Genomic DNA, 13,140 nt, shown 5'->3' on the forward strand with positions numbered 1-13,140 from the left:
TTATATTCACTGCTTTATATTCTGTATTTCCCTGCACTATGTTCATGCTTTATATTCTGTATTTCCCTGCATGATGTTCATGCTTTATATTCTGTATTTCCCTGCATTATGTTCATGCTTTATATTCTGTATTTCCCTGCATTATGTTCATGCTTTATATTCTGTATTTCCCTGCATTATGTTCATGCTTTATATTCTGTATTGCCCTGCTTAATGTCCACTGCTATATATTCTATATTGCCCTGCTTAATATTCACGGCTTTATATTCTGTATTACCCTGCTTTAGTATTCACTGTTTTATATTCTGTATTGCCCTGCTTTAGTATTCACTGTTTTATATTCTGTATTGCCCTGCTTTATGTTCACTGCTTTTTATTCTGTATTGCCCTGCTTTATATTCTGTATTTCCCTTCTTTATGTACACGGTTGTATAGTTTGTAACTTACTTTTCTTCCCTACTATTTGGCTTTCTATTTAGTATTCTGGAAGCTCCACCTACTGCTGAGCTGGAGCCATTGACTGATGGAAAGATTTCACAAACAGATGAGGCAAGTTTTATTCATCTAGCTCACCATTTTCTCTGCTTTTAAATCCATTATGATTGTTCACGCTTGTATAGTCTTGTCTTCATATGTCTGTCTCCTAATTTCAGTTGATAGGAACTTGCAAACTCATACTCTTACCAACTTTTTTCTTGTTTTGTGTTTGTTTTTGTTCCTCTCCTTTTGAATACAAATCTCTACCTGTGAGCAAAAATAGAAAATTTCCTGGATGAAGGTCTCTACTTGAAAAGATTGCATCTGAACATACGTAAAAGAACTTTGAAAACAGCGTTTCAAGATCAATATCTCAGCCTCGGGGGTGGGGTAATGGAAAAATATCTGATTGTAATTATCAAGGGGATAATTTTATAAATGGAATTTTTGTTATTACCCAATCTTTCACCAAGGAGACAATTAAGAAAGCAAAAAGAAATGGAAAAACATAAAATTGAAAGAAAATGTTATGCCTCTCACGATCTCATCATTTGAATAAAAATTTGAAGTGTTTCGCAAAAATGGACAGGATTGTCTGATAGAAATACTTTAGTTTTTTTTTTTTTTTTTTTTTGATAATCTTTTCTCTTTTTTTTTTCATTTTTACCTTTATTGTTGTCATTTATCTCTCTTGGGGGGGATTTGAAAAATGGCTCTGAGCTGCAAGATATGGTCTATTTAAGTGTCGAAGTTACTCAATGTGTGACGTAAATTAAGTCTCTGTGGCCTTACCTTCACTATGTTAATGCTATAAAGTTGTAGTGTATGGGTTTTGTTGTTTTCCTAATGGACTTGTGTACATTCATGCTTCAAAACATAATATGGTCTATTATGTGTCAAGTTTACCCAATGTGTGATTTAAATTTAAGTGTCTGTTACTTACCTTCACTATGTTAATGCTATAAAGTTGTTTTGTTTGGTTTTTTGTTGGTTTTCTATAAATGGACTTGTGTACAGTCATGCTCAAACCTTACTGCTTTTGTTATGCAAATGTGCAAAGGTTTTACAACAAACTTTGGATATAACAATTATAGAGAAGTTCTGTTTCTTTGTGTAAATTTTAAAGGGTTTTGCCCTTTAATCAAAATAGTGTAAAATAACATGATTTTGACTCTGAAAAGGGAAGGTGAAGATTTGCAGGGGGTCAGGTATATATTCTCAAAGACAAAATAGAATGCTTAAAAAATATGAAATCTAACTTTACAAGTCTCAATATACGCAACATATTTTTTTTCCCCCCGTTTCAGGAAGACATGGGTATGACGTACGACGAGCTGTCCATCTACGGCAGAATGAGGAAGATAGCTCACTGCGGTCCTTACAGCATGTTCACCAAACTGGTTCATGACTGGAGTCCCAGATTCACCCCTCCAGAGGTAATTATGACCAGAACGGCTTTCCATGATACTCACTTTAGTGGCTGTTAGCTAGTGTGTTTGCATGTGAGCCAATGTGGCATATACCAGCCCATCCCTCTGAAAACTTTTTAAACAGGGATGCCAGAATTCATGCAAAGTTCATTTCCTGGCCTGGCAGTTCAGAATGAGACTTCTGCGGTACTTAGGCATATTTCACCTTTAACCGAAAGTGCCATTTAGGGTTAAAGAATCAAACACAAAGACCATTATCCAGTTATGTGTGTTGCAATCTTATGTTGTTGTCTCTCATTTTCTTATTGTATTTTTTATAGTTTTTTTTTTGGAAGTGTCAATTTCTAAAACATGATATCTCAAAATAAAGTTCAGATAAGAATAAAATTCAGATGCAACATACAAGGCCTAGGAAGGGCTCCATTTCAGGTGATCTGGTAGGGATATTTTGCCAAAATATTTCTGGCAAAGCTACGCGCCAACCAGGGTGGCGCTTCGCTCAGATAGTCTTTGGGACATCCAAGTCCCCACAACTTTACAGGCCCTAGGGGCAAACCCTGCTGGCATCCCTGTATAAAGCGGCAATGTTTGTATCTAAAGCTATCGTAGGTGCTTGTAGTAGTCTCAAAACGGAATGTACCATTGTACCTCCGGGAACATGAAAACGATACCGTCCCACCCAACCGTCGCATGTGTCGTCCGTGACGGACGCCTCGACTTATTTAATGTAGCAGGAATATCGATTGTATCCATAGTTCTTATGAGATGTGTAAGATCAGGGGTGGGCAACCAATTTTGAATGAATGGGCCAGATATAAGGAGTGAAAAATTGACTGGGCCGCACCTAACCAACAACCTACGGTTGATTTCAAACCTTTGATTCCGAGGACTTTCAAGCAATAGGTGTGTGTACTTAATCTGTATTCACCATAAACATAATGTCAATAAAGAACAGTTGATAATTAATCGGGATAATAGGCCTACCTGACAGCATCATTAGTGCTGATAAATTCTAAGCAGCTAGCTCGTTTTTTGTGATGATGTAAAAAAAAAAATTCTTTTTCTTGAGACATCTCACAGGCCGCAAAAACATTGGCAGGCCTTATTTGGCCATAGGTTGCCCACCCCAGCGTTAGTTGAAACTGTCACACTCCTAACTACCATCGGTTTTTAAACTCTCAGGTCATTTACATGCGACAGAAACCTGGAAACTGCTTTCTTTGGCTGTCACAAATATTAAAATCGCAGGACACCGAACGTGGTCAATAGCTTGTCCAGAATTTACAGATAACAATATGCCATTTTATATTTTCATTAGGTAATTTAAGGTGACATGAGGAAAACAAGGAACAATTATCAATGAGATTATTACAGTGCCACCTTGCCTTGCTTGCCTCAGGGCCAGTTTGGTGGCCCCAAAATAATATAATCTGACCCAGGGTCCTCCAAACAAAAAAGGCCAATTCTACCCTGCACCTTCCAAAGCTCAAGTTTGATTCAGTCTTATCGGACACTTGTTCATTTCAAATATCTTCACCATGTTAACATGGCAGCTGGCACTTAAGGATCTCTCATGTTTGGAAAGCCATAAACTCTCCTTGAGAACCAAAAAATAAAAAGAAGAGAGTCTTCCGTAATAACATTTTAAGCTTGCAACTCCAAAATGACTGATTGTACTAAGAGAATGACTTTTAAAGGACTGGCCTTATGTAAAAATTGCCACACTAGTCTACTGTGAAGCAACATATATCCCTTTCTTAAGAGAATATCCTACGCTAGGGCTACACAGAACACAACGAAACAACATCTTTAAAAAGTAACAAAGACAGATGCTTGACTCATAAACACTTCACTAGCTGTCTGTAACAATTATTCATTGTATGCATCACTTAATTAGTAACATCACTTAATAACAGTCCATATGTTTTATATTTTCTTTGTGAAATATAGTGTGAGCTTCATCAACCATTGATAGGTTAAACTCTGCCGGTGAGAATATGAAAATAGTGCATTTTTTTTTATATATTTTTTTTTATAATGCAGTTTTAATTTAAATTGTGATTAATGTTGCTCGGTGTATCCAGTTTCCAATAACAAAAAAAATTATATATTTGTGTAAAAATTGCAAAGACATAAAATCATATTTTACGACAGTCTCCCTCGGCTTTGGACCAAGAGTGTGTGATTTATCAGTGGGCAAAAATATGTGATAAATGTCAGGTTCATGATTTAATCAAGCAAATTTGCCAATTTGTATCCTGAAAAAAGGGAAAATACAAAAGGAGTAGAGGAGAAAGATTCTCAGATTTGCCAATTATGTGACACATGGGAAGCTTTCGAACGTCTTGAGAGTCTCGACGTGGATCATTTTCCTTTTCCCGCGTGCGAAGTTACGATTACCTAGTGTTGCAGCCACACACGTATGTGGAAGAAGCCCAAAGGCTTTATACACACTTCACATTGGGTGGCTTTATTCAGTATATAGCTGTAGCTTATTTTTGGACTTTTTCTCTTTTCAAACATTTGTGAGACTATTTTAAGATGGGGGAAACTGGATTTCTCCTGGATGAAAAATCAAACATTATCATGTAAAAAAAAAAGTTGAAAAAGAAAGAAAGAAAATCAATGTTGAAGATGAAATAGGTCGATAATTTATTTGGGGATTAACCTCCATGTGTTGGAGTTACAGGAAGATGTAGTAGTGTGTTCAAATTGTAATCAGATTTTGAATAATCTCTCTCGCTCGATTGGGTTAAATTTGCACAGACGAATCACGAAAAGCAGCTGTAAGGTAAGAATTATTGATGATTGGTTAGTACTAGCTCAATCTGTCATATAATACCGTAATAACTCTGTCAAACATGTTTGTTATGGAATTGACATAAACAGCAGGGCACCCAGTAATAAAACATCAATGTCGATTCTACGAAACATATTCGTAGTGCTTTGAAGTTGTCATTTGAGACCACAAGGCAGGTTTGGTTTTCAATTGATCTATGTATTTGGTTTGTAGATTGAGGAAAGTCAAAGCACTAAGTACTGATGGTTGACCTCTGATGCAGAAAGTTGCTTTTACAGCGTGTTTGGGGAATAATCATTTATCAAATGCTCCGGGTTATATTACCCAAAACTTGCGCGCCCCAGCACTATACATTTTGCACCAGTGGAGGAGTCGTGAGTAAAAAGGATTCAACGAATGTGATCGACGTTTGGTCGTTCAAACATTTCGTGTCAAAGATGGTAATATGCAGGACAAGCATTTTGTTTGAAAACTTACTCTTGCTCCTCCCCCCTCCCATTACTTTTAGTCCTCTCCCCCATCCCTCCCCTTACTCTTACTCCTCTCTCACTCTCTCCCCCTTACTCTTACTCCTCTCCCCTCTCTTACTCCTCTCCCTCCCCCCTTACTCTTGCTCCTCCCCTTCCCTCCCCCTTACTCTTACTCCTCTCCCCTTCCCTCCCCTTACTCTTACTCCTCTCCCCTCTCTCCCCCTTACTCTTACTCCTCTCCCCTCTCTCCCTCTTACTCCTCTCCCTCCCCCTTACTCTTGCTCCTCCCCCTCCCTCCCCCTTACTCTTACTCCTCTCCCCTTCCCTCCCCTTACTCTTACTCCTCTCCCTTCTCTCCCCCTTACTCTTGCTCCTCCCTCTTACTCCTCTCCCTCCCCCTTACTCTTGCTCCTCCCCCTCCTTCCCCCTTACTCTTGCTCCTTGCCCCCTCCCTCCCCCTTAGTCTTACTCATCTCCCTCCCTCCCCTTACTCTCACACCTCTCCCCCTTACTCTTGCTCCTCTCTCCCCCTTACTCTTGCTCCTCCCCCTCCTTCCCCTTACTCTTACTCCTCTCCCCCTATTTCCCCCTTACTCTAGCTCCTCCTTCCTCCCTCTCCTTACTCTTACTCCTCTCCCCCCCCTTACTCTTACTCCTCTCCCCCTATCTCCCCCTTACTCTAGCTCCTCTCCCCTCCCTCCCCTTACTCTTACTCCTCTCCCTCCATCCCCTCACCCTTGCTCCTCTCCCCTCCCTCCCCTTACTCTTGCTCCTCTCCCTCCCCCTTACTCTTGCTCCTTTCCCTCCCTCCCCCTTACTCTTGCTCCTTTCCCTCCCTCCCCCTTAGTCTTGCTCCTCTCCCCCTCTCCATGTTACTCTTCAACCTTCTTGTCCTTATCTTGTTCATTTTGATGATTCTCGTTTCAATCGTTGTGCTTTCTTTTCATTTGTCTTTCTTCCTCTTCTGCTTTGGATTCATTCTCCTTCTTTTCCACATTTCCAGCTCGTCCTCTCTCTAATTCCTTCCAATGATTCTTCCTCTTCCCCGATGCTCTCTTCCTCTCTCTTCCTTGAAAATTGCTATGAAAAAGCGATCGATTTTACAATCAAGAAAAGTGGCATAACGCTCTGCTTAATCTTGGTTGTCATAGTGATGGTATCTATGGTGGCAAGTTGCTGCTGTTAAGCTACTTTCAATTGTCTGTTCCATCCAGGACATTTCACTTGTTCCCCTCGTGTAGGTATTTGTGAATAATTCAGTCCTTTTTGTTTCGACGTTACATTCCCAGGTGGCCGAGAAGGTGAAGCACTTCTTCCGTTCGTATTCCATCAACCGACACAAGATGACAACCCTGACTCCATCCTACCACGCCGAATCTTACAGCCCGGACGATAACAGATTCGACCTGCGCCAGTTCCTTTACAATGTCAAGTGGACTTGGCAGTTTAAGTGCATAGACCAAGAGGTAAGACACCCATCGACAAATTCTCACCCCCCCCTCCCACACTCCCACGGGGGAGATCTTGTCCATAAAATTCAGATTTTGATCAGTTGGCATACTTTTAAAGTTGTTTTGTGAGAAAAACAAAAATCTCAAACTTAAATGAACTGCCCAAGTATTATTTGTCAGGGTAAGAGATTTTACTGTGACTTCTGTACCCGACAAGCCTTCTCCCTTGGGTGACATCACGTGACAAATTTTGTGTCTAGGCAAATAAGGGCAAGTCCGAAGGGAGAGAGAGGTGACATTCGAGCGAATGCTTGATCATGTTCTCTGAAAACTTAATCAAGTTCTGTCTGAAAGTGGTCTCTTTGGGGAAAAAACTTGATTTCAAGATGATCCTTTGCAGATGAAATTGACTGAATATCTCTATATGCATGTACCTTTCGAGCAACAGTGTGTAGTGTGGTTGAAGTTGATCATTATCCAATCATATTAGCTATCATTCTACAGTGTTTTTCTCCAGATAAAACTGATGTAAATTTGGCTGGTCACAAGTTTCATCTGAAGGTATGCCCCCATCGTTAGGCTATAAGCATATATTTCAGTTTTTTCATTTCATTTCATTTATTTGTTTTTCACAACATGCATTTAAACGTTTACAAATAACAAATAACATCAAGTAGTAGTGGATAATACATGAAGTGAAGGAAGCGGAACAAAAAACCCTTGCGGGCTTGACGGGGTGCTTCGCTCCCTAAAATAAAGAGAAAGAGACCAATCAAAGTACAACAAAGCAAAATACACAATTTCAAACAATAGGACAAAAAGACCATACAAAACAATAACAATAACACCCCCCCCGCAAAAAAAAACATATATTGTTTGTTTGTTTGTTCATTTCTGCCATTTAAGTCACAATGAAGTACATATCCCAATACATAGTTATAGCAATGGGGCAGCGGAACCAGAAGTAAGATAACTTTTCAAGTCTGGTCCCTTACAAAGTGAAACGAGAAAAATACTATTTTATATAAAGAGAAGAAAAACCAGTTGAACACATAGAAAACATACACATAGGGGTTTAATAACAGAACTGTGTAAGAAAACAGTAATACAATGGTCATAATAAGGCAGAACTATACAAAAATTATTTGTTGAGTAGATCATTTTGAAGCAGTCTTTTATAAGATGATATATAGATTTTATTGTCTATCAGATACAAATTTTTACAAAGTACATATAGCTATCATTCTACATTGTGTTTCTCCAGAAAAGTTTTATGCAAATACAACATACATTTGCATGTACGCCCTATCGTTAGTCTTGGCCTTAATATAAAAATGCCAGTGAAATGATTATTTTCTCAAAAATATTTTCAAAGTATTCTTGAATTTTTTTTATTAAGGCATTAAATCAAATAATTCCCAGGAGCCTTACATATATATGTCAGGTTGAAAAAAATTGACGGAGTTTCTGAGCTGAAAGCAGAATTTCGTGCCCCTCTTTCTTCTGGACGTTTTGGTTGCTCCGGACGTTTTTGGTTTTCCGAAAAGCAAAGATGGTTTCCGTAAACAATAATTGCAAAACCACAAAGAATTACCTACAGCCATAGGAGTGATGTGTACAATCGGTTTGGTAAATAGTACACCCCCTGCTTTGGGTCAGTAAAACTCCCCTTTGGGTGGATCATACCACTATCTTTGTTTGATTTCAGTATCTTCAAAGTGATGGAGTGTGATACCAATTTATAATTTTGGGGGGATATTTATTTACAATGCAATCTGAATATGATGTAACCAATTAGTGGTGCACCATATCATACAAACAGCCATTTTGGTATTTGTCTCAGACGACCAGAAAGCCATTAAGAATTTGCCCTGCACCCTTTTAGACAACAAATGAATGATTTCACAATGTTTTAGATATTTAGGTTGTTAGGACATATTTTTCAAATCACTATTCATTACGCACAAAACAGAAAAGGAAAAGGACTATTTTCAATCTTTTCAATTTTTTTTTTCCTTTTTTTTTCCCTTTTGTTTTTTACTTACTTTGTTGAATATGAAACTTCATTTGTCAATCTGACCAACTATTCGACAGAATAATATTTTAATGTGTTTATATATTGTGTGGCACTTAAGTGGTTGTCTCCTATAAATACTATTGTGTTCTTTGTATAAAAAAACTGCTATAAATCTTTGCACTCATCTTATAGCATATCCCTTCATGGTTATGGGATTTAAGTATTGAATATATCTAACATTGAAAAAAATTATCAAAGTCAACCCAAGGAACTGCTTTAACTGACATCTAAGTTTGCCTTTTATTTAATCGTTGACAAATTAACGGGGACACATGCCCCAATTTCATTTCTTGAAAAGACTGTCGATGCGTCAATCAGTTTGCGTGATTGGTCACCGCTGTATGTCACAGCAAGATTTCCACCTGTCACGGCTATTTAGCCTTCAAGAAAAGAACCGAATGATCCTCTACTTGAACAGGAGCCACTCTCAATGTATCTATTCGTTGCGGGGGGGGGGGGGGGGCATGTGTTTGTCCTCCACAGTTTGTCAAGTTTTGGTGCTTCTAAGTGAGTACAAAGGTATTTATTTAGCAAGTGTTGTTATTCGATTCAATCATGAATGAGACTTCAAATATGTAGTCACTCAACCTTGAATCTCCAAATATTTGACTACAAGTCTCTTCGTTCAGTGTCAATGATTAATTTGAATGTTTCAGTATGTATGTATGTATGTATTTTAGATCCTCTTGCAAGCAGGAACTCGCGTAGAAGCCATCATTGGCTTATCAAAGCCGCAAGCTGACCGAAGTCAGTCTCTTAGATTCATCTTTAACGTCCATGATTATGAATTGTCAATTGTCAACAACTCTGTTACTGGACGACATACATTAATCTTGTTGTGACTCGAACTCAGGACCTTATGGTTGAAAGGCACCAGCGTTAACCACTGAGCTAACACTCCTGTATGATTTTCAAGTAGCTTCTAAATTTTTAAACATTTTGGGCTAAATAATTTTGGACATTTCATTAAACTTTAAAAGTCAAGATATATTGAGAAATCTTAGTAATCCACAATGAAAGGCTGACTGGACTCTGGAAGTAAACAATATATATTTGTAAAAATTTGATAAAATTTGCAACTTTTTACTTAAAAATCTGATTTCTTCTTTCAATGATCAAGACAAATATGCACAAGGGTTTCATTATGAAAACTGTTTATATTAGTATCCAACCAAAATGTTTTGTTCCCCCAAAACAGTACATATTAGAAAAAATTTGGCTAGCTTTGTGATTTGATGTTAAAAATTTTCATGACATTTTATGGAAATTTCATATTTTAGGGGATTACTGTAAGGCATTTGATTATATGTACCTTACCACTTAACTTTACCAGTTACCCTTACCTTACCTTAAATTACCTTGCATGGTCATGTATCATTCTACCAAGTAATAAGAAACTTCACACAAAATTCAGCTTTGTCATTCGTTTAGACTTGTTACAAGTTGTTTTGGAAAGTTCAGCAAAAATGCAAATCAATGGAAAAATATTGTAAATAATTTATAGCACCTGCTCGGCTGTTTCGAAACAACTCAAACGTAACAACCCACAAGGTCGGTACCTCAAAAAAAATCAATGAGAAACTATTTAAAAGACTTTTAGGGCTTGAAATTGCATCTAGTTACCATGCATGAAAAGTACAGTACTTGAATGAGACATATCTTGGATTTCATTCTCAGGTTCTCTGTTTTTTAACTGATGTTAACTATAAAGATACTACTGTACAGATCCTTGAAACATTAGACGAACATTAACAGTTAGGGTCTGCTTGACAGCTACATCGATTTATTTAAAGGAGTGTTCCAGACAAACGAATGTCAAAAGGCCTTGAAAACCCCAAAATAAACAGAGTATCATGACTTAAAATATTTTGTTTTGGTTTGGGGTTTATTTCATGCAATTTTGTTGAACTAAAGATAGAACCCCAAGAAAGTACTTCTTCAAGGAATCTTATCTCATTTCTTAATGGCGACGGACTGCTGTATAAGGTTTGCAGCAAATTTATTCAACTCACATGGCACCTTTTAAAATACAATTCAAGTTCTTGACATTCCACTTAACTGAAAAAACATGACTTCCCCATTTTTTATCGTTTGATAGAACGGTAATCAATTCGCAATTCTCAAAAGAAGACATGTGTTATGTGAAATTTCCACGAACCGTCTCTTGCCCAGGGGCTCGATAATTCCCAGAGTAGGGCTTTCATAAAGTGGCCTTCTCATAACAATGTGCAGCTTTGCCTTCCCCGTAGCCCATCCCTCCCTTTTTTGACATATATGCTTTCTCCCTTCAACTGCCCCTCTTTCCAGTTTCTCATAGCATATTCCCCAGTTCTCTCCAGGGAACATGATTCAGCCTGAAAACTGTCAGTTTCGACATCACATGAGAATATGAGAACGACAGTCAACAGTAGACAGGTACCCCCAAAAAAAGCAAAAAGGTTATTTAACAAAAGAAAAAGAACTAAGTGATGTTCATGGCAGGTTTGTTTCAAGCTTATCTCGGTGAAACTTTACAAATTGGATTTTTGTCGAGATCGAGTAAAATGATGAATTTGTAAGAGAGAACTTTTTTTCTTTTTTTTTTCAAATCGGTAAAAAAAGAAAATTATGCATTTACTGTATAGAAGACAAGTTTTAATTGGTTTATGTCAGAATTTTGTTTCATTCTAACCCCCCCCCCCTTTTTTTCCATCTGCAAATATTAATCTGAAGTGAAATGAATGTTGGTTTTTTAAATTTCTTTTTTGTTTTTTTTTTTTTATAGATGATGATCAGGAATAAAGGTACAGCCAAATTTCTTGATTTGTCTTCCAAATTTTTCCATTGCAGGTAGAACGATTACAATCCGCAAGGGCTTCATCCTCCACGAAGCAAAACCAAACCACGGAAGCAACCGAAAGAGAACCATCCACGAGAGGGACGGAAGGACCAAACGAAACTTTACCTCTCGCACAGGACCAGATGCCACCCTCCATGGATTACGCCGCATGGATTACGCCGTGTGCACCGGTCGCTGACCTTCCAGAGACGGAGAACAGAGAGGTAGCTGTCGTGGAGTTGGATGGAGCTTCGAGATCGCCGCCCTCTTTCGATTCTGCCGGGGATTCCACGTCATCGCCATCTCCCGACGAAAATCAAAACGTGAGTCGACAGAAGGGAAAGGGTAAAAGCAAAGCTGGACCACGGAGGACGCCGCAGAAGAGAGGCGCGACCACTTCGGAAGAGGTGCATTATGGGAAGAGACCAAAACGTGGAGGAAGGCAGCAGGAGAATCAAAACGGGAACAATTCGAACGCAGAACATCATTCCGACGCCACCTCGCCGCTGCAAAAGTTGGGAAAGTGGTTGAGAGAGAAGGTCACTCCATGAAGGAACGTCCCATACCTAGGACTGGCTGGTGAAGGCCCGTAAAAGAGTTCGAAAGGGCAACTGAAATAAGTGCAAGGATTTAAGAACGTACCAAAGTAGCTGGTTGCTTTTTGCAATGTTTATCTGCCACCGTGGGGAATTTATTGGGGGTTTTCTTTCCTCTTTGTAGGTTTTGTATTGTTAATACAGCAACAACATTTATGACTCTTCAGTATAAATTGTGAGCATCAACTACTTCAAAAGTTGCAATATATAATATATTCTGCAACAAAGCACCCTCATTTTAATAATATAAACATTTCTCAAAGTGGGGTGGGAGGTATCCCCTTCCCTTTGAGAAATGTTTATATTATTAAAACTAGGGTGCTTTGTTGCAGACAATGTTATATTGTGGGAAAGGGAAGGGGATACCTTCCCCCCACCCCTCCCCATAGAGCCCATCCCCAGGTTGCTACATCCCGGGTTGCCAAGGTGATGAAGGTGGAAATTGGGGTCATCTAGCCAACAAAGTTTAAATACGGAGGGCACGAAACTTCCAAACCACTTGAATATTTGTTTCATTTCCAGTCTCCATGTAAATGATTCCTTGCATTGCCTAAAGCAATCAGCTAGATTTGATGTACGAATTTCAAAATTTTCCAATTAATTTACCTTGACTTATACTTGATCGGAAAAATTGATGACAAAGGAAAAAGTCTTCATTTCTGTAAATATATACGTATTCACAACATTCACACCTGTCAGGCAAAAATTTACTGCATAATAAAATCATTTTAATGACATGAAAATTTTTATAATAACAGACAATCTTAATTTAAAATTAAAATTTTGTAAAACACAAATTTTCAATGTATATTTATATTGAGCTTTTTTTTTAAACTATTTTTTTTGTCAAAACTGATTGTTCATTTGCTCATGTTAAGTAATGGGTGGTGATGTTATTTTATATTAAGGGGGGGGGGGTTATTTATTGCCTTTTGAATTATAGGAACATTTTTATTTAACATGAATAGCGAGTGAGACTGGGTATGAATTGTCACTGCATTAAAGGGTGTGAAGACTTGCG

At 38.2% G+C, this 13,140-nt stretch overlaps 1 protein-coding gene across 1 annotated transcript in view; it reads left to right on the plus strand.

Annotated features, from left to right (window-relative positions):
* The window catches only part of LOC139965285 (glutamine-dependent NAD(+) synthetase-like), a 30,967-nt gene extending 18,206 nt beyond the window's left edge, over window positions 1-12,761 (plus strand). The window contains exons 16-19 of the mRNA XM_071967496.1: window positions 480-549; window positions 1,785-1,913; window positions 6,467-6,643; window positions 11,535-12,761. Coding sequence (XP_071823597.1) covers window positions 480-549; window positions 1,785-1,913; window positions 6,467-6,643; window positions 11,535-12,074 — 916 coding nt within the window. The 3' untranslated portion in view covers window positions 12,075-12,761. The remainder of the gene's footprint in view (window positions 1-479; window positions 550-1,784; window positions 1,914-6,466; window positions 6,644-11,534) is intronic.
* The last annotated feature ends 379 nt before the right edge of the window (window positions 12,762-13,140 follow it).

Source organism: Apostichopus japonicus, chromosome 1, assembly GCF_037975245.1.
Source record: "Apostichopus japonicus isolate 1M-3 chromosome 1, ASM3797524v1, whole genome shotgun sequence".
NCBI lineage: Eukaryota > Metazoa > Echinodermata > Holothuroidea > Aspidochirotida > Stichopodidae > Apostichopus > Apostichopus japonicus.